General features: G+C 37.2%; 1 protein-coding gene across 3 annotated transcripts in view; it reads right to left on the bottom strand.

Annotated features, from left to right (window-relative positions):
* CORIN (corin, serine peptidase) overlaps window positions 1-21,476 on the bottom strand; it is a 244,707-nt gene that overhangs the window by 131,399 nt on the left and 91,832 nt on the right. For all 3 annotated transcript variants that reach the window (XM_077757822.1, XM_077757821.1, XM_077757823.1), the window contains exon 5: window positions 20,522-20,703. In XM_077757822.1, the coding sequence (XP_077613948.1) occupies window positions 20,522-20,703 (182 nt within the window). The remainder of the gene's footprint in view (window positions 1-20,521; window positions 20,704-21,476) is intronic.

The raw sequence follows: 21,476 nt of genomic DNA, 5'->3' as shown, positions 1-21,476 counted from the left end.
ACATCTGAAGTTCCAAATATGTAGACATTTCAGGATACCTTCAATTTAGCTATCTTGCATCCTCACTCCCCAAATGTCAGAAAATATATTTTTCCTTTTTTAAAAAATTTTTATTTATTTTTGAGATACAGATAGAGACAGCGTGAGCAGGGAGGGTCAGAGAAAGAGGGAGACAGAGAATCCGAAACAGGCTCCAGGCTCTGAGCTATTCCTCAGCACAGAGCCCGACGCAGGGCTTGAACCCATGAATGGTGAGATCATGACCTGAGCCAAAGTCGGACGCTTAACCGACTGAGCCACCCAGGTGCCCTGAAAATATATTTTTCCTAGGGAAACCTCTTGAAGGGCAAAGTCAAAAGAGCACAGATAAGAAACACAAAGGAGAGGGCACTCATTTCAGTACAGCAACAAACTTGTGCCCAGGTGTTGGGTTTTGTCTGACTGACTGTCCTCTTAAATATATATGCTAAAATTAAAAGTAAAAATGAGACCATAAGCTACCAGTTCCAGTTAAGATGGCCTAAGAATATTCCATCTTATCTTCCACTTTGATTATAACTAAAAATCATGAACAAAAGGCACAAAACAACTATCACGGGATCTGCAAAGTAAAGAATAGCAGGCAGCTTGGGAAGGGAAATAAGACTTTAAAAAGAGTAGTACAAATATCAAATCATTACATTGTACACCTGAAACTAATACAATGTTATGTCACTTATACTTCATTTATTTAAAAAAAAGAGAAAGAGAGACTAATTAGAAGTGAGTTTTTTGGTGTTTCCCTTTTCCCACCCATGCTTCCCAACATAGAGTCTGGGCAGCAAAATCATGAATTTAGCTACAGGCATGGCCAGTAGAAACTCTCTCCCGGGTCAGAGGAATGGGAGGGAGGGATCCTGCAAAAGAAAGAGAGTGGAGGTAATCTTCCAACTTATTTTCTCTCTTGACCCTCCTCTAGAGAGAGGTCTTAGTTCTGAAGCTGTACTCACACAACAATGGGAGCAACAGTGGCCTGGGCTGCCTGTTTGCCCTGGAGGAGGATATGACGGTGAAAGGTGCTGAAACTAGAGCTTTTTGGACAAAGGAACAGGAAGAAGAGTCCCTGGGAGTCAGAGAGTTTGGAGAGATCACAGAGAGAAAAAAGAGTGAGGAGAAAATCCCATAGAATTGTGTATTAAGTCCTGGGCTTAGCCCCCAGAGATACATGCATGAAAATGACTTGAAATAGAATACCAAAGTCTTTGAGAACTGAACTACAGTGCAGTCCATGGCCCAAAGGTCACTGGGGACACATATGTGTGGAGGATCGAAGTAACACCACAAAATCTTTGAAAAGTAAGCTGACATTGGAACTAAAGCCCACAGAAGGTACAGTGGAACTTGTGGCCTGAACCCAACTGGCTCAGTTGACTATGAAGAGAAACAAATATACAAACAAAAATTAACATTCTCCAGAGATTTTTAACAGGACCCAGAATCTCATAATATATTCAAAACACCCAGGATGTAAACCAAAATTAGTTGACATACAAAGAAGGAGGACCCTCTCAGCAACCCTCAAGTGAAAAGATAATCAGTAGACACCATTCCTGAGAAGACCTAGATATTGGAATTATTTGACAAGGCCTGTAACAGCTATTATACCCATGCTCCATGAAGTAAGGGTCAATGAATTTGAAATTAATGGAAGGATAGAAGTTTTCAGCAGAGAAATAGCAGTTATAAGAAAGAATCAAATGGAAATTTTAGAATTGAAAAATATAATTTTTTAAAAACCACTAAATGGCACAATGAAGATGACAATGGAAAGAATCAATGAGCTCGAATACAGATTGATAGAAATTACCTAACTTGAGCAATAGAGAAAAAAAGACAGAAAAGAATCAACATTAGAAACTATTAGATACTATAAAACGTCTATTAGATATTACGTCTAATGCTGATGTCACTAAAACCCAAGAAAGAAAGAAGAATGAGATTTGTACAAAAAATTTTTTGAACAATTAATGACTCAACTTCTGAAATCCAATGAAAGACTTGAGCTCAGCAAAACCCAAACAGGACTAACTCAAAGAAAATCATATCTACACACAAAATACTCAAACAAGTAGGGTTTATTCTGAGAATGGAAGACTAGTTCAACATTTAAAAAGTAATACATGTAAAATCTACTTCATAAAACTAAAGAAAGACTACGTAATCATGCCAACGTATGTGGAAAAATATTTGATAGAATTCAACATCTTTCATGACAAGTCCTCAGGAAACTAAGAGACTTAGTTTAAGGAATCACCTGATTGGGTCAGCTCTGCCAAAAATACTCTACCTTTCTTGAAGTCAACTGTGGCGCATAACCTAGCTAATCACAGGACTGAGCATCTCATCATAATCAGATTTCATACCCACATTCAAAACTAGGGAGATTATACACCAGAAGACTGGAATCTTGGGGACAATCTCAGAATTCTGTTTACCACAATAAGCAATGAACAATATATGAAAACAATATTCTGAAAACGGTACCTTTTACAATAGCTCTAAAAAAAATGTGCAAAGTCTATAAATGAAAATTAGAAAATGCTGACAAAAGAATCATGTCAGACCTAATAAATGGAGAGATAAACTGAGTTCATTGTTTGAAAGATTTATTATGTTTAAGATACCAAATTGGTATCTCCCTAAAATGATCTAGAGCTTTAATATAATTCCAATCAAAATCGTTGAGGGAGTTTTTGACAAACTGATTCTAAAACTTATACAGAAAGTCAAAGTACTAGAATGGAAAATAAATTTTGAGCAAGAACAGAGCTGAAAAACTCATACTACCAGATGTTAAGACAACATAAAGCTATAATAATCAGGACAGAGTGTTTTTGGCTCAGGAATAGACACAAAGATCAAAGAAATAGAATAAAGAGTCCAGAAACAGACCTACATGAATATGATCAATTAATTTTTAACAAAGTTGCAAAAGCAATTCAATCTTTTCAGCAAATGGTAAAAAATGTGCAAAAAGAAAAAAATACTCCTTGATACATTATGAATTATAGTATAGAATACTATACTTCATACATTATGCAAAAATTAACTCACTATAAGTCATAATAAAATGAAAACTATAAGTCTTGGGAGACATTATAGGAGAAAATTTGTGTGTGTGTGAATACGGCAAAGAATTCTTATAGGACACAGAGGCATGTTCCATACAAGACAAAATTAATATATTAGACTTCTTCAAAATTAAACACTTTTGCTTTATGAAAGACAATGTGAAAAAAATAGTAAGATAAGTCACAGACTGAGAGAAAATATTTCCAAATCACATATTTCACAAAGGACTTGCACCAGAGTACGTAAAGGAATCTCAAACAAGAAATCACACAATGTAAGGGAAAAAATGAGTGAAAGATATGAATAGAGAGTTCACCAAAGTAGATATACTGATGGCAAACATGTTAAAAGATGCTCATCATTAGTCATTAGGCAAATGCAAATTAAAACCACAATGAGATACCTCTACACACCTACTGGAATGACTAACACAAAAACAACAAAATTCAACCTGGCAATACCAAATACTGATGAGCTTGTGGAGCAACTTGAACTCATATATATTGTTGAAGGAAACGCCAAACAACATAGCAATTTGCCAGCTTCTGATAAAACAAAACATACATTTACCAATCTAGGTATTTAACCTAGAGAAAATTGCTTACAAATACGATAATCAAATGTTTAGCAATAATTTCATAACTACCAAAAACTGGAAACAAAAAAATGTCTTTCAACAAATGAGCGAATAAGCAGATTGGGTGGGGTGCATCCATAAAATGATATACTGTTAAAAAGTAAAAAAAAAAAAAATTGATACATGTAACAACATGGATGAATCTTGAAGGTATTATGCTAAGTGAAAGAAGTCAGTCTCATAAGATAGTGGAACATAGCATTCTATTTTATGATGTTGCAGGAAAAGCATGACTGTAAATTTGGAGAGCAGATCATTGGTTTCCAGGGGTTTGGGGAGGGAATGTAGATTTGGCTACAAAGAACAATATGAGGATATTTTGGGGTGATAGAACTGGTTTATCCTGATTCCATTGGTGGTTATACAAATCTATGCATGTGTTAAAACTCATAACTATACACAAGGGGGGAAAAGTGAATTATATTATAGAACTTAAGAAGTAAAAGGAATAAATAATGGAAAGATTCTTATTATGGGAACACATACCAACACACTAACATAAACTGAAAACTTAAGGTCAGCCTCTTTCTGTCAAGAAGTAACTCTAATTTGGCCAATTAATTTCACATTGAAAAGTGGCTTTACCAATTAAGTAAATTCTCTATAAATTGAAGGAATCAAATCAACAGCTCCAAGGTTTTAAGACATATATTTAAAGCACACAATAATATGATAAGCTATTTAATTAATTATATATTTGTTTAAATTCAAATTAGTTAACATACAGTGTAGTAGTGTTTTCAGGAGTAGAACCCAGTGATTCATCACTTACATATAATACCCAGTGCTCTTACCAACAAATGCCCTCCTTAATGCCCATCACCCGTTTAGCCCATCCCCCCCCCACACCTCCCCTCATATCAAAAATACTGTGTTATTGGGATGCCTAGGTGGCTCAGTTGGTTAAGCGTCTGACTTCTGCTCCATCATGATCTCATGGTTTCTGAGTTGAAGCCCCTGCATTGGGCTCTGCACTGACAGTGCAAAGCTTGCCTGAGATTCTCTTTCCACCCCCCTCTGTCCCTCCCCTCCCCCAAAATAAATAAACTTTAAGAAAATATATTGTGTTAGCACTAATTAATTGAAATTAAAAATACTTCTGTTTTCCAAATTCTTTCTGAGTATACACGATTAAATAAAGTTCCTCTAAGTGAAAGAGTCATACATTGACATTTGATAAATCCTCATAAAGGTCTAAGAAATTAAGATCATGAAGACTCTAATGGTGGAATAACAAATTTGCATGCAAGTACAGTGCTTTCCAACTTTGTGCTTTCAAAACTGGAAGGAGAATCTAATAAAGTTGTCATCTAATCATTAGAAATAATTTTTAATGATAGGTTATTATAATGTGAATTTTGACATTAAACTGGAAGCTGTTCAAATAACTGAATGCCATTATTATAATAAAATCCCTTCTATTCCCTGTACTTAATTATGTGAATAAGTTCCAAAGCACAACCGTCTAGAGGAAAAGAAATACAGGAACAGAATATATCACAAACTCTGTTATACTGTACACGAACCAGTTTTAAAAGAAAACGAACTACCCCTCTAACACATCAGCTTCAGCAAATGTCACATTTAGTAATTACAAAAACTTGTAATCAATTTAAATCATAATTATTTTGGTAAGTTAGTCAAAAGTGAAATTGTTGACACTCAGTCTCATGACTGAGGGAAAATGTTTCAAAGTAATACAGGGTTTGGTTCTAGAGATGTATGGTAGTGTAATAAAAAAATAATTCTGAGCATTCAAAGAGATTAGGCTAGAATGAAATTCTGTGGGAGAAGGAAATTAGAAATAAGCGTTCAGGGAGAAAGAGAAACAATGTAATGTCCACTGTGTGAAAAGAAGAGCTTGTAATTTTTGAAGGGTTGGTGTAAGTCCCTCACTATGGTATTTAAATTCTTTTGGACACATTTTAAAAAGTAATATAATCGTTTCATTTTAAAATGTCAATTATTATAATATTTAAATCATACTCTTTGCCAATTACATTCATGATTTAAAATTTTTAGTTCGTAATTTAAAATTATGCAAAGGGTATATCGTTTTTCAAAATCCTTTTAGGGTTCCATAGCAAAAATATTTAGAAGACTACAGCTCTAAAACACTGTGTTACACTGCCTCCTCAATTAGAATTTAGCTCGTCAGGGCCCCTGGGTGGCTCAGTGGATTAAATGTCCAACTTCAGCTCAGGTCATGGCCTCCTGGTTTGTGGGTTCGAGTCCCACCTCGTGCTCTGCGCTGAGAGCTCAGAGCCTGGAGCCTGCTTCGGATTCTGTGTCTCCCTCTCTGTCTGCCCATCCCCTTTTGGATTCTGTCTCTGTCTCAAAAATAAACATTAAAAAAAAAAGAATTTAGCTCATTTTGTTTCAATGGGTGCAAGGCTTCAGACACAAAATAAACACACAGATTGAACAGATGAAAAGGGAGATGGCAATTACTTCCCAACTGCTGAGCTCAATGGCATTGAAGTTATAAAGATCGCAGTGCTATTTGGCATAATGAAATCGCAGTTTCAAAAGAGATTCACAGATTTTCAAGTGCTGATCCTGAATCACACATTAGTTTCAGCAGGCGGCCCAGAGTTCAGACATTTGGATGCCTGAGTTACTAGGCAATTACTACATCATTCAAGTTCAATTTCAAGGAGAACTGATTGAACTTAAGAAACTATATCCATCAAAAAATACATAAACAGTACCCCTTCTTGGGAATTTTTGAAGACAAATACAAAACTTAGAACTAAGCTAATATTTCAATTACGTGAAGGGGGAAAAAATTCCAGCAATTTCTTTCAGCTACCTGGTTATGATTAAATTGACTAGCCTGGGGGATATAAAGCTGAATTTAGAATTAAAGGATGTTTTGAATGGTTCAGGGTGTGACTGAAGCGCATTCTTACTGCAGCGATCAGATTACTGATGGGAAACACTTAGAGGTATGTACTTATATACGTTGAAAACATCAGACTTTTTCTTTGTAGCTAAAAATGTCTGTATTTAATCTGTAAGTCCACAGAAGTGGATTTCTGACTGTGAGGCACGAGACTGAACAAAACATGGATGCCCTTGGTCTTCAAAAACTGAACACAATAATACAAGGATCAGTCTGTGCTCTTGGGCTTCTGAGTTATCAGCCTCTAAGCCAAGTGACTAACTTGTAAAGAGAGTAAGAAGAACAAATGCAGGCGAGGACAGGAACCTCCTTATTTCTGTTTGAGGGACCACTGTGCTGCCTCAAGCAGAGCAGTATTTGGCAGAGAATAGAAACCTAATCTCAAATGATCTATACACAAAAATTACTGAGCCCAAGGAGAACAGGTAGTATTTAGGCTCAATGAGAAACCTATTTTGTTTGGCACCGCTTCTTTTTGCTGGGTATGTGGCATCGCGAAATCAAAACAACACTATGGTTCTCACAGAAAAACACTGGAAACCTACCAGATGAGCATTTCGTATGGTTCAACAGATTGAAAGAAGTTGTTAGGGACTTTAAATAATTTTAAAAAATAACCATCAAGTTTCCATTCATAGCCAAATGAAATTCAAGTTGATCGTGAAATTTATTAAGAATTCTTCCGTGTGCTTGACTCTCTTACTATCAAGGATAATGATAGCTGTTACTGGTATAGCTTCTCTTCCTTACCTAGTCTTTATCCACTCACCGAACAGCCTTACAGACAGGGGTTTAAAAGAACTGAGAGGAGATATCTGGGGGAACAGGATGGTAGGCACATAGACCAAATAGCTAGAACCTAGGACATAAAAAGGAAAGTATTAAGAGAGGAGTCAGGTGAGGTAAGAGAGCCAGATAATGGAGGGCCAGGTGTCTACGTTGCTCTGGGAAGCACTAGTTATATTGAATTCTGTGTGACTGGTACTCCCCTGGAGTTGTGCAGTGCAATACCGATGCGTGGCCCTGAAGGTTGTAAGGATGGTGGTTCTTACATTGCGTGAGATGGGAAACCTTTAAAAAACTTGGAGAGCAGAGGGGTGGGCATTTAAGTAGCAAAAAAAAGAACATTTTGTTTCTGTGTGGAAAATAGCAAACAGGAGCAAAGGAAGGAAGCAAAGAAGCTAATAAGGAGTTGGAAGGATAATCCAGGAACAAGCTGAAGTGGCTTGGACCAAGTGGTGGTTATGGAGGTGGTGAGCACTGGTTGGATTATGTATATATTTTGATAACAGAGCCAATGGAATTTGCTGATAGATCAGACATGGGATGAAAGAGAAGAGTAGGACCTAACATTTTTGGCTGGAGCAACTGGAAGAATAAAATTGTTATTTATTAAGATGGTGGAAAGAAGGGAGAGGAGTAGGTGTGGGGGCAACATCAGATCAGTTTCATGCCTTTCAAACACTCAAGCGGAAATAAATAGAAAGCAGTGTGTGTGTGTGTGTGTGTGTGAGAGAGAGAGAGAGAGAGAGAGAGAGAGAGGAAGAGAGAGAGAGAGAGAGAGGGAGAGAGAGAAAATGAGAGTCATAAATATGCATGCAGTTCCAAACGTCAAAGGAGATTCAGTCTTGAGACTCACATTGGTAGTTTGTGCATGAAGCCACAGCCTGAATCCAATCTCTAAAACAGAAAAGATCCAAAGACTAAGCTGTAGGGCACTCCAATGTTTAGAGATGACAGAAAGGAGGAGACCCATCAGAGGAGGCTGACAATGAGTGGCTTCTCCCTGGAAGCCAAGGGAAAGGACATTATCAGGGGAGAGGGAGTAATTAAATATGGCAAAAGCTGCAGGAGGTCAAGTAAGAGGAAAACTGAGAACTTTCCATGGGATTTAGCAAGACGAATGAAAATCCTTGGAACCCAGAGAAAAGTAGCTTTGTTTGAAGGGTAGAAGTGAGGACGTTGGAATATAGGTCTGAAGCTTGGGGAAGTAGAATAAAATTTGGGGTGAAATATAGATTTAAGAGTCATCAGTACTTACATGGCCACAAGCAAGAGATTTCCTAGAGAAAACAAATAGAATGTTAAGGAAAGAAGATTGAGAGTAGAATCCTTTATATGCCAAAATATAAGGAGTCCTGTTGAGGAAAAGGAAAGAATTCAGAGAGTGGCCCATGTGGTGGGAATCAGATCAAACAGAGCACTGGTCTAGAAACCAGAGGCAAAAAGAGTGCTACAAATGAAGAAGTCAATGGGACTAAAGCCCTCCCAGGCTTTCTGCAGGTAGAGCCAAATTTTATACTTCCCAGATTTTCCCAGGAGATTAAGCTCTCCAGTTGCCCACTATGGTAGCTGGTTTAATAATTTACCTTTGCTGGCCATCTTCCCTTCCTTAAATCACCTCTCCCCTCCCCCACTGTCCCATGCCTCTCTCAAATATACCATTTGTGCCCAAACTCTTGTCTCAGGCTCTGCCTCTGCTTAGATTCTATTTCTCCACTGGCCTATAAGCTCTTTGAAAGTATGCAGGTAATCTTTCTTTTTCTAGTTTCTGGTAAACTGCCTGGTATACAGAATGCTTCTAAATATCTGTTTAACTGAAGCATTCACATTTGCATAGTGTGTTATGGTTTGCAGAATTCTTTCAAATACATTCTTTCCTTTAGCGCATGAAACAGTTATACCACCCAGGTGTATAATAATAATTATTCCTGTTAAAAAGGGAGGAGGGGCACGGAGGTGGCTCAGTCGGTTGAGCATCCAACTCTTGGTTTCAGCTCAGGTCATGATCTCACCGTTTGTGAGTTTGAGTTCCATGTTGGGCTCTGTGTTGACAGTGCAGAGCCTGTTTGGGATTTTCTCTCTCTCTCTCTGCTCTTCCCGTGCTCTTTCTCTCTCTGAAATAAGCTAATACACTTAAAAATAAAAGGTGAGGAAAGAGGGGATAAAAGGATTTAAGAAACTTTCTCAATTCGTAAGTAGAGTAGTCAGGGCTTTAACACAAGTCTTCAGATCTAAGTTTGGTATCCTTAAAAGAAGCATCTACCTATGGAAGAAAGAAAATGTTTCCATAGTTTAAATTTAAATAATTGAGAATTATAAATGTAGAAAAATCTGAAGTTCTAAGGAAACCCCGTTTTATTTGACTATTCATTGTAATGAGAAGTGCACGGCTAGCTTTTAGTAACTTCATGATGCTATCTATAATCAAATGTCCCTCGCAAAACACTGACACTAAGTACCTCAAAGAAATAGTATTGCCTTATTTCTCCCAGATGAATCCACAGCTCAGCAGAAGAAATTCAGAGCGTGGGTTTTACAAGATCCCCAAACTACCCCTTTGCTGCTACTGGGCTGAAATGGTTGCTCTCAGCAACCAGAGCAAGAAAGGCAAATAAGATACTAGGAAAAGGAAAAGGACGAGGAAAAAAATAAATAGCTGCAGTCCTTTCATGGCATGGGAGATTTCTCTAGACCTACAGAAATACCATTTAAAAATGACTTTTCGTATGTGAGCACAGAGAAGGTAGAGTAAAGGCTTAGTCAGAAAGCTCAGAATGATTGATGGGCCTTGACCTCTAGCCCCTGAGTTCTCACAACTCAACTATGGAAACACACACAAGTGTTTATTTTGAAACGTCTGAAGAACAGTTCCCACAGCGTTGTCATTTAGCACATGATTTACTTTACAGGACCGAGCATCACTAAAAGAAAGGAGGAGACAACTGTGTACCCTTCTATATGATAACAAGATATCTTGAGAGTGATGACGGATCTAAAGGATGCTAAAATAAGAATGAAATTCACAGAGCTGTGCCTTGGGAAAAGCAGCTGTTACAAGTCGTGGGTTTGGGTTCGATTCAGTCTGAAAAGACATTCAGGAAGCTCCTGGGAGTCGGGGCCTGTAACAGAGGGTTGTGCTCAAGGATTAAAAATTGAATCCTAGGATGGCCCCACGATGGTGGACTACTGGGCAGATAATAGGGCCTCGGGGGCTAGAGTTAAAATAACCTTGAAATGATCTCCCTGACCCTTTGTTTCCGAATTAATTAAATAAAGATGATAATACCTCAGAGATTTGCTCTGGAAGCAAGTGAGCTAACAGCTGTGAAGGCACTTTGGAAAGGAGAACGGGGTCCATAACGTAAAGGGGGAATTTATTATTTCCTTGGGGCAAATTATTCACAAGTGGGAAGGAAAAGATTAAAATGGGAATTAACTTTTAATGACCCTTCATTTCATGGGCTAAATAGGAGCCCAATGCCCAACACGAGTCACAGGGCTGAGTGCCTACAGAATACCTTTCCTCTTCATCTTTGCAGGTGGGAACCTTCTCTTTTTCAGATATTCAGAATTCGTTTATGCAGTTGACCCCCCTCTACTCCCATTGACATTTAACCTGCATCGCTTTGTAGTTTCTGTGTGACAGTATGTTTAAATGTAGTCACTAATACTCTTCTTCCATTGGTTCTCACATAAGGGGGGATCATATTAGGCTTAACACTCCTTAAAGGTAGGAAGCATGGCAATTATTATTATTATTATTGTTATTAAATACTTTGCAAAGCATAAAACATTAGACCAAGGTTTCTCAAAAGCAGCAGTATTGATATTTTGGGCCACATAGTTCTTTTGTTGTGATAAGCTAATGTGTGCTTTATAGGAGGTTGCACAGCATAACTGGTCTTTACTCACTAGATGCTAACTATAAACTCCTTCTGTATGCAGAGCTGTAACAACCAAAATGTCTACAGAAATTGCCCAGTGTTCCTAGGTGGGGGCCATAAAGCGACTCTTGGTTGAGAACTACTGCTCTAAATGGGTATAAACTAATATTATGATTATTGTGATTACTTTTATTTTTCTCAGGTTACCTGGATGATGCTCAAAACAAAGCAGGTACTCAGCTGGCATTTATCAAATAAATAAAGAAATGAGAAAAGGACTTCATCAGTTGTATTTATAAGCGGTCCTATAACATCAACTCTTTTATGATTAAGACTATAATAATATAGTAAAGACTCTTTCTCTTTGGCATACATATCTTTAGCACATGAACACATATTTAGTCTGTGTGTGTGTGTGTGTGTGTATGTGTGCTAGAAATTATGTTCTTATGCTCACACAAAAATCATAGCTAGCCGATATGAACCACGGCCATATCTAGGATTGCTACATCCTGTTTATCCATTAAGCATGAGACAGAACAATTATTTTAAATTCTAGGAAAATATTGCATCAAGCGCTTTTTATCAGGTTTATTTTCAGAGAATTATTTCTACACAGAAAAAAATACTACAACAAGAATTCTAAGAAAACCATGACAAGCAGAGGATCTCAGATCCTCTTAGGAAATTTCTATCTCTTTAACATATGGGGTTTTTAAATTTTTTTAATGTTTATTTTTGAGAGACAGAATCATAGCATGAGTGGGAGAAGGGCAGAGAAAGAGGGAGACACAGAGGCCAAAGCAGGCTCCAGGCTCCAAGCTGGACTATGTGGGGCTTGAACTCACAAGCCATGAGATCATGACCTGAGCAGAAGTCAGGTGCTTAACCAACTGAGCCACCCAGGCTCCCCTAAACATATGTTTTAGATATAAATGTTTCATCAAACTTCCAAGGTGTTTTTTGAGATCAGAAAATTTATAATATTTTCTGATATCTTAAGAACCTATATTTAGTGGCATTTCAGTTAAGCTATTAAATAATACTGGGAATCTTACTTTGATTTTCAAGAACTGAAACTTTCTGACCATCAGCATTAAGGAACACTGATGATGTTTCGATTCTTAAATGTTCTCTATGGATTCTTAAATCCTGTACCAATGGGCTACACTTTCCAAATGACTTCTAATAATGACAACTAATAAAGTATTCTTATCAAAACAGGGGCAAAAGAGAAGACATGAGGGACTTATCTTTCAGACACACTCACTCATCCTTCTTACAGATTGCTATATCCATAAGATCTTTTGGATGGAATCCTAACTTAACAGTAGACATCTACTAAACATTGTGTTAAAAATAAATAAATAAAACAAACTTCCACTGCTAGCTCAAATGTAGTATCTTACAGCAGGTCAATGCCCTTAAGTAAAGCTAGAAAAGCCAGATAAAACCAAAGAAACATCTGTATAAAGGCATCTTATAGCTCTCGAGACCGTTAGGATGTGAGTGGCCAAGATCCTGGAGAGAAAATGACAAAGAACAAAGAGTGCACATTCTGTGGATGTATTTTCCCCTTATGGAACTTGCCAGTTCTTGACATGGTACTAGAAACTGAGAATCGGATGACCATGGAGCCACTGTAAAGAGGCAGAGAAACCAGGGGAGTTTTTGGCAATCCCACAGGTAAAGAAAGACAATAGTTAGAGTTTGGGTACTGCCAAAGGGGTGGGGTATTAGGGGCCATGTATGTGGTGAGAACGGAGACAGAGACAAGTAGGCCTATTACTTGGAAGGATGCTCCCCTTTCACTTTCCACAAAGAGCAAGAGGCTAAAGAGCAAGGCAAAAGACCTCTTCAACATGAAATGGAAATTCCAGCAATCTTATTGTTCTAAGAAGAAAAAGATGGAGTTTGGGATTGCCCAAGGAAGAATAGAATGCAGTAAAATCCCAGTTTCTCATCTGGAACCACAGGAGAAGTGCACCCTAAGACTTAAGACAAACAAGAGGTAGGTAGATGGAGCCTTATCAAAACAGCGAAATCAGTCAGTCTCTGTTGGGTTAAGGGGATCTGTTCCACCATGTGTCTAGTCCTCAAGAAAGGGCTTGTTGGGGGCACTTTGGTGGTTCAGTTGGTGAAGTGTCTGACCTCAGCTCAGGTCATGATCCCACGGCTTGTGGGTTGGAGCCCCGCGTCAGACTCTGTGCTGACAGCTCAGAGCCTGGAGCCTACTTCAGATTCTGTGTCTCCCTCTCTCTCTGCCCCTCCCCCATTCACATTCTGTTTCTCTCTCTCAAAAATAAAAACCTAAAAAAAGAAAAGAAAAGGGCTTGTTGCCCCAACTGTCAGCCAACAGCCTTTAGCTCCTTCAGATTTTGTTCCAACTGCAGACAGCTGCCTCACCCAAAGGTACACCCTGCCCAGAAGGACCACATCAATGACTGACTGAGATGGGGATGTAAAAAGCCAGCTATTTTGGCCTACTGCAGAATACCTTTCTCAGATCATGTGTATTTCAGAGCTTCGCATGGATTTAGCAGAGACATTGATGGGCCTGGATCAAATTTCAATTTCTCCTTCTGCTCAGTTCTGCTTATTCTCCCTCCATTACCCAAGTGCTAATGCCTGATGAATATGCTGAACTACAGCCTCCATCTCAGTGACTGCTTCTGAAAAATTCAACTTGTTTGTGGCAGTCTCAGGAGTGATCCAGGAGAGCATGTTGTAATATGTGGTTATTGATCTGGATTACTCACTGCTGTGAAAGTGTCATCATTCCTGGTAGGTAGGGCAGACAATCCCTGACATGATCAAGCAGTCCAACTGTTAAAACCCTCATCAGAGGTGAATTGGAATAATGTACCTATGCAAACGAATGCACTGAATGGGGTTTGAGAAGTGAAAAAAAAAAAAAAGTATAAGGACAATGAACTGGATGCCTTACTGCTAAGCATCAATGACCTAGAAAACAATAACTCAAAGCTACAGATAATTATAACTCATGTGTGAAAACCAAAAAGCCTCTTTAGTAGCTTAGAAAGAGCCCAAGAATTAATAGTCAGAATGCTCCAACTCTACTGAAGGATAAACATCTAATCAAAGCAGGTCTCTTATGCCAATGTACAGCCTGAGATAGGGAGTTTAAGTATGAAGAGAGAAAGAAAAAGAATGCTGACACTTGGGATAAGGACAGCTGAAGTATTCCCCTTAATGTCTCACCTCTATCTGACATTGAGGCTCTACATAAGCAGGAATTGAAGGCTAAGGCAGAGTTGTAAATTGCCAGAGTGTTTAAGCCCTACCACAATATACACACAGAACCCATTGGAAAAGGGTGGGAGACTTACTGGTTCAATGCATTTAAAGAAATATCTGTCCCATCATTAGCTCACCATTGAGCCACTATCTGGGTAAAACTTTCAGTGGCCAGACATGACAAAGAATACAAACGTTACAATACAAACTTAGTTCAGGGAAATCACTAAATAAATAGCAACAATAAAAGGAACACCAAGTAGTAACAACAAATCTTAGGGAGAGAAAAATTTTGATTTGCAGAGTTATACACTATATTATTTAAAATAGCCAATTTTCAATAACAATAACAAAATATGGCAAGCAAAGAGACAGGAAAGTGTGACCGATATATAAGAAAAAAAGCAGTCAATAGAAACTGTCACCAAGGAGGCTTAGATATTGGACTTGCTAGACAAATAATTTATATCAGCTATTTTAAATATACTCAAAGAATTAGAGAAACCCATTTCAAAGGATCTAAAGTATAATAACAATGTCTTAACTAATAGAGTATTAACAAAGAGACATAAATTAGTTTTTTCTTTAAAAAGAAAATGAACCAAATAGAAATTCAGTTGTTGAAAAGTACAACAAATAAAATGAAAATTTCACCAGAGATGCCTAACAAGTAGGGTTGTGGGATCAACCCCATGTTGGGCTCTACTCTGGGACCTGTTTATAATTCTCTCTCCCCCCCCGCCCCAGCTTACTCTCTCTCTGAAAAAAAAGAAAGAAAACAAATAGCACAGTAGAAAACGTAGATCCTCTTATCAGTAATTACATTAAATGTAAATGAATAGAACACTTACAATCACTAAGCAAGGATAAAAAACACTATTCAACTATATGTTCAACTCAGATTCAGAGACACAAATAAGTTGAAAGTTAAAAAATAAAAAATTTGAGGGGCACCTGGGTGGCTCAGTCAGTTAAGCGTCTGACTTCGGCTCAGGTCATGATCTCACCGTTCGTGGGTTCGAGCCCTGCGTCCAGCTCTGTGCTGACAGCTAGCTCAGAGCCTGGAGCCTGTTTCAGATTCTGTATCTCCCTCTCTTTCTGACTCTCCCCTGCTCACGCTGTCTCTCTCTCTCTCTCTCAGAAATAAATAAAACATTAAAAATTTTTTAATAAAAAAACAGAAATAAAAAATTTGAGTGGGGCCTAGGTGGCTCAGTCAGTTAAGCCTCTGACTTGATTTTGGCTCAGGTCATGATCTCACAGTTCATGAATTTGAGTCCCACATGGGGCTCTGCGTTGATAGTGTAGAGTCTGCTTGTTGTTCTCTCTCCCTCTCTCTCTGACCCTCCCCCACTCAGGCTCACTCTCTCTCTCTCTTTCAAAAATAAATAAATAAAACTTTAAAAAATGAAAAACTTGAGATGCATATATGCTTACATATATTCTGCTATTGTTAGATGGAATGTTCTACAGATGCCTATTAAATCAAGTTGGTTTATATTGTTTTTTAATTCTTCCTCCTTATAGATCTTCTACCTAGTTTTGCTATCCACTATTGAAAGGGGAGTATTAACCCTTATCTATTTTTCCCTTTAATTCTGTAAGATTTTGCTTTATGTATTTCTGGGCTCTGACGTTAGATTATGGCTTCTTGATGGGCTGACTCTTTTATCATTTTCAAATGTCCTTCCTTCTTCACTTCTAGTAATCATCTTACTGCAAAGCTATAGTAATCAATACAGTGAATACTCACATAAGAATAAACATATCAATCAATGGAATTTAACTGAGATTTCAGAGATAAACCCATACATCTATGGTCAATTGATTTTTGACAAGGATACCAAGTCCATTCAATGGGGAAAGAACTGTCTCTTCAACAGTTAACTGGATGAGGTTAGACTCCTACCTCATACCATATATGAAAATTAATTCAAAATGAATTGATGACCTACATATGAGAGCTAAAAACTTAAACTCTTAGAAGAAAACAAGTAAATATTAGCAACATTGGGTTAGACTACAATTTTTTTAGACATGACATTCAAAGCAGAAGTGACAAAAGATAGATAAATTGAACTTCTTCAAAGTTAAAAAAAAAACTTAAAAACTATTTTTAACAAAGTTAAAAAAAAAAACTTATTTCTTGACACAATGAAGAAAAGTCACTTGAGGGGCACCTGGATGGCTCAGTCAGTTAAGGATCCAACTCTTGGCTTTGGCTCAGGTCATGATCTCCTGGTTGTGAAATCAAGCCCTGTGTTGGGCTCCATGCTGACAATGTGGAGCCTGCTTGGGATTCTCTCTCTCCCTCTCTCTCTGTCCCTCTCATGCTTGTGGTCTCTCTCTTTCTTTCTCAAAATAAATAAACATTAAAAAAAAAAAAGAAAAGTCACTTGAAAATCACTTGGGGGGAAAAAAAGAAAAAGGAAAATCATTTGAAAAGACACCCTACAGAACATAAGAAAATATTTGCAAATAATATATCTGACATATTATATCCAGAATGGATGAAGAATTCTTATAATTCAACAATTTAAAGACAAATTACCTAATTTTAAAACAGGCCTCACATTTGAAAATATATTTGTAAGAAGGCATACAAATGGCTAACAAGCTCATGAAATGTTGAATTATCTACATAATTAGTCATTAGCAAAATGCAAAACAAAACCACAATGAGATACTGCTTCCAACCCAGCAGGGTTACAATCAAAAAGGACAACAAGTGTTGGTGAGGATGTGGAGAAACTGGAACCTTCTACACTGCTGGTGAGACTGGCGTTTCCTCAAAATGTTAAACAGAGTTACACAGCAATTCTACTCCAAGATGTATAGCCAAGGGAATTGACACATATATTCACATAAAACTTGCACATGAAAGTTCATTGTAGTAGCATCGTTCAAAATAAACAAAAAGTAGAAACAATCCAAATGTTCCTCAGCTAATGTATGGATAAAAGAAAAGTAGTATATTCGTACAAAGAAATAACAATTGACAATAAAAATGCATGAAGTGCTGATACATACTGCAACATGGATAAGCCTTGAAAACTATGCTAAATGAAGGCAGCAAATCACAAAAGGTCCCATATCGTATGATTCTATTTATGTGAAATGGCCAAAATAGACAAATCCTTAGAATCAGAAAGTAGATTAGTGATTTCCTGGGACTGGAAGAGGAGAATACTGGTAATGGGTATGGGGTTTCTTTTTAGGGTAATGAAAAAATCCTGCAATTAGATGGCTGTGATGCTTGCACAACTCTCTAAGTATACAAAACCAATCAATCACACATTTTAGAGAGTGAATATTAAGGTATATGTATTATATGTCACTAAAGATTATATTTGTAACATAATGCGGAGAAAATCATATCATCTCATAAGTATGGAAAATTGATAAAATTCAAAATCTATTCATGATTAAAAAAAAAAACCTTAGCAAACCAGAAATAGAAGAGACTTCCTTAATCTGACACAGATATCCATAAAGTCTTTCTCCAAACATTATAATTAAAGGTAGAACATTGAAACCTTTCTCTATGGCAGAGAAAAATCAGAAAGCATAATCATTAGAAAGGAGAAAACAAACTGCCATCTGTAGATGACATTATGTGTACCTGGAAAATCCAAATGAGAGTTATAAAAATCAATATGTGATTTATTTGTACAAAACAGAAAAAAAATCTTTTAAGTTTCCATTTACAGTGACATCAAAAATATCAGATACCAAAGAATAAATCTAAGGGAAGATGTGCAAGATCTCTCTGGTTGAAATTACCAAAGGTTTTTGAGAGAAATTAACAAATAAGTCATTAAAATACTTAAAGATTACCATAGTATATTATTTTGATGAGTTGGAGGACCTAATGTTGTAAAGCAATTCTCCCCAGTTTGACCTATGGATTTAATACAACCCAATTCAAAACAAAACAAAACAAAAGGCCTTTGTGGCAACTGAAGGTGATTTGAAAATTTACATAAAATGGAAGGGCAAAGAATAGGCAGTCTTTAAGAAAATGGCCGAAGGACTTACACTATTAAATTTAAAGACTAATGATAAAACTATAGTAATCCAGACAGAGTGGTATTGGCTTAATTCTATATCAAACAGAGGGTCTAGATATATATGTACATATAATCAATCGCTTGGCTGATAACATTACAGTGACATTACAGCGCAGAGGGGAAAGACAGTACTCCAAATAAATAAAGGGCAGTGGGGTCAATTAAATATATGGACAGAAAAAAAAAGTTAATCCATAGCTCTCACCATACACAAAAATTAGTTCCAGAATATAGTAAGTGTAAACGTTAGTGCTGAAATAAAGCTCCAGGAAGAAAATACAGAGGGTGGAAAAAAAGCTTCTATGTTTTGGTGTAGGCAAAGATGTCTTAAATAAGACATCAAAAATGAATCACAAAATAAAGGGCTGATAATTTGGACCCAATAAAATCAAGACCTTCTATTCCATAATAGATACTAATAAGAAAAGCAAGCCCACCAAGTGGGAGATCAGAGATCTTCACAATACATATTCCCAAGAGTTGACACATCCAGAATGCATAAGGAACTGCAAATCAAGAACAAAAAGGCAGACTGCCCAATCAAAGAATGGGCAAAATACATGGACGGGCACTTCGCAAAAAGGAATAGTCAAATAACAAAAAGTTTTGGAAAAATCAATCCAACTCATCAGGAAAATGCAACTTAAAACCACAAAAGTTCAAAGGAGCATCATCAGAATTGCTAAAATGAAAAAGACTGACCACAACAAGTGCTGGGTAGAATTTGGAGCAACTGCAGTTTTCAAACATGGCTGGTAGGAGGATAAATTGATTTTTTAACCAATTGAAAAAAACTCTTTGGAGAACAAATATATGAGCATGTTCAAAAGCATGTACAAGTATAGTCATGGCATCACTATTCATGAGAGCTAGAAACCATTCAACTGTCCATCAACAACTGAATAGAAAAGTATATTGNGAGCACTGGGTGTTATATGGAAACTAATTTGACAATAAACTATTTGTAAAAAAAAAAAAACATAGTAGGCACAAAAAAAGAAGAAAAGTATATTGGGATATAATCATATATTAGAATACAACGATGAGAAGGAAGGAACCACAAGGTGAAAACATAACGAATCTTTCAAACATAATGCTGAGCAAATGATGCTAGATACAAAAGGAGTCCATCCTGCCTGATTCCAATGTCATGAAGCTCAAAAGTAGGCAAGCCTATCTAAGATGACAGAAGTCGCCTTAGATTGCTTCTCTTAGAAGAGAGGTTTCTTTTGGGATTCTTTCAGATGACTAGAAGGGGGCCTGAGAGATTTTCTGGGATGCTGGGCCTTTTGTGATTTGCTTCTTCCACTTAACTAATATGTTCAAGGTTAATCCATGTTGTAGCATGTATCAGTACTTCATGCATTTTTACTGTCAATTAATATTCCACTGTATGAATATACTATTTTTTTAAATCCATACATTAGTTGAGGAACATTTGGGTTGTCTCCACTTTTTTTTTTTTTTCTAGGAGACAGAGAGAGAGACAGCGTGAGCAGGGGAGGGTCAGAGAGAGAGGGAGTCACAGACTGAAACAGGCTCCAGGCTCCGAGCTGGCAGTCAGCACAGAGCCCGACGCGGGGCTCGAACCCACGAACCGCGAGTTCATGACCTAAGCGAAAGTCGGACGCTCAACCGACTAAGCCACCCAGGCGCCCCGGGTTGTCTCCACTTTTTGGTTACCATAAATAATGCCACTTATCAACATTTATGTGTAAGTTTGGTGTGATCTATTTCTTGATCTGGGTGCTGGTTATAAGGATCTGGTCACTTACATAAAATTTATTGAAGTATACATTATTTGCATATTTGCATGTGTGAATGGTATTTGTCAATAAAAAGTTTTTTAATGCAATGAAACACGGACACCTACATTGCTTTCCTTTTTCCTGCTGCGGTGAGAAGCAAATCCTGCTGACGTTGCTGCTTTCGTTTTGGTTTCTAAACTGGGAGCATTTGAGGAAATCCGGCCAGGAGGCATTCACCATCCCCAGGACTGATTCACAGCCCTCTTTTGCAGCCTCACAGAAGGATCTACAGGGCAGGAGTCCATGACTAGAAGAAAAGAAAAGATGAAAATTAACATTTTTATAGACCACTTCCTGAAATAACAATGAAATTAAAGAAAAGCTGGCTGCCAGTGCTGTGATATCACCTTAATTTATATTTACTATAGTCAACAATTTATATTTCCACAGTAAGTCCTAAAACGAGAATTTCAGCTACCCTATTATCATGATTCTTGGAGCAATAAGCCAGTCCCATAACATATCAGCTCACCATCTCTTGTAGAAATAAAACCATTTATCCCAAATGATTTTTTTCCTAATTTTCCCGTGCTAAAGTAAACCTGTCAAAAAAAGTTCTAGTTAATATCAAATGGAGTAAATTAACATAGAAATGAAGGTCCCCAAATTGGAAAAGCAGAAGTAGGTCACAAAATAGGTTAATCTCATTTCTTTATCTTCCCTTTGAGAAATTAAAAGTATCTCTGAGAGGCAGACAGAAAGCTGCCTCCCCAGAAAAAGAAAGAAAGAAAGAAAGAAAGAAAGAAAGAAAGAAAGAAAGAAAGAAAGAAAGAAAGAAAGAAAGAAAGAAAGAAAAAGGAGAAACGAGTGGAAAGTCAGCTATTTATCTACAGGAAGAAACCATTTATCTTCAGTTTTTAAAGTTGTTTATCTTCTCAGATTTCTCTTTTATCTTTCGCAAAATAGAAAAAAATGCAAACAACTGTCTGCTAATGGTAAGAGTAATGATGACCCTTGAGCCTATCTCTATGCATCCGCCAGGCAATCGAACACTTCTGGATTAGAATGCTACAATGAGAA

This window comes from Crocuta crocuta, unplaced genomic scaffold (assembly GCF_008692635.1).
Source record: "Crocuta crocuta isolate KB4526 unplaced genomic scaffold, BGI_CrCroc_1.0 scaffold282, whole genome shotgun sequence".
In the NCBI taxonomy this organism is placed as follows: Eukaryota; Metazoa; Chordata; class Mammalia; order Carnivora; family Hyaenidae; genus Crocuta; species Crocuta crocuta.
Note: the sequence above shows the minus strand (reverse complement) of the source record. Positions and strands in the feature narration are given on the sequence as shown.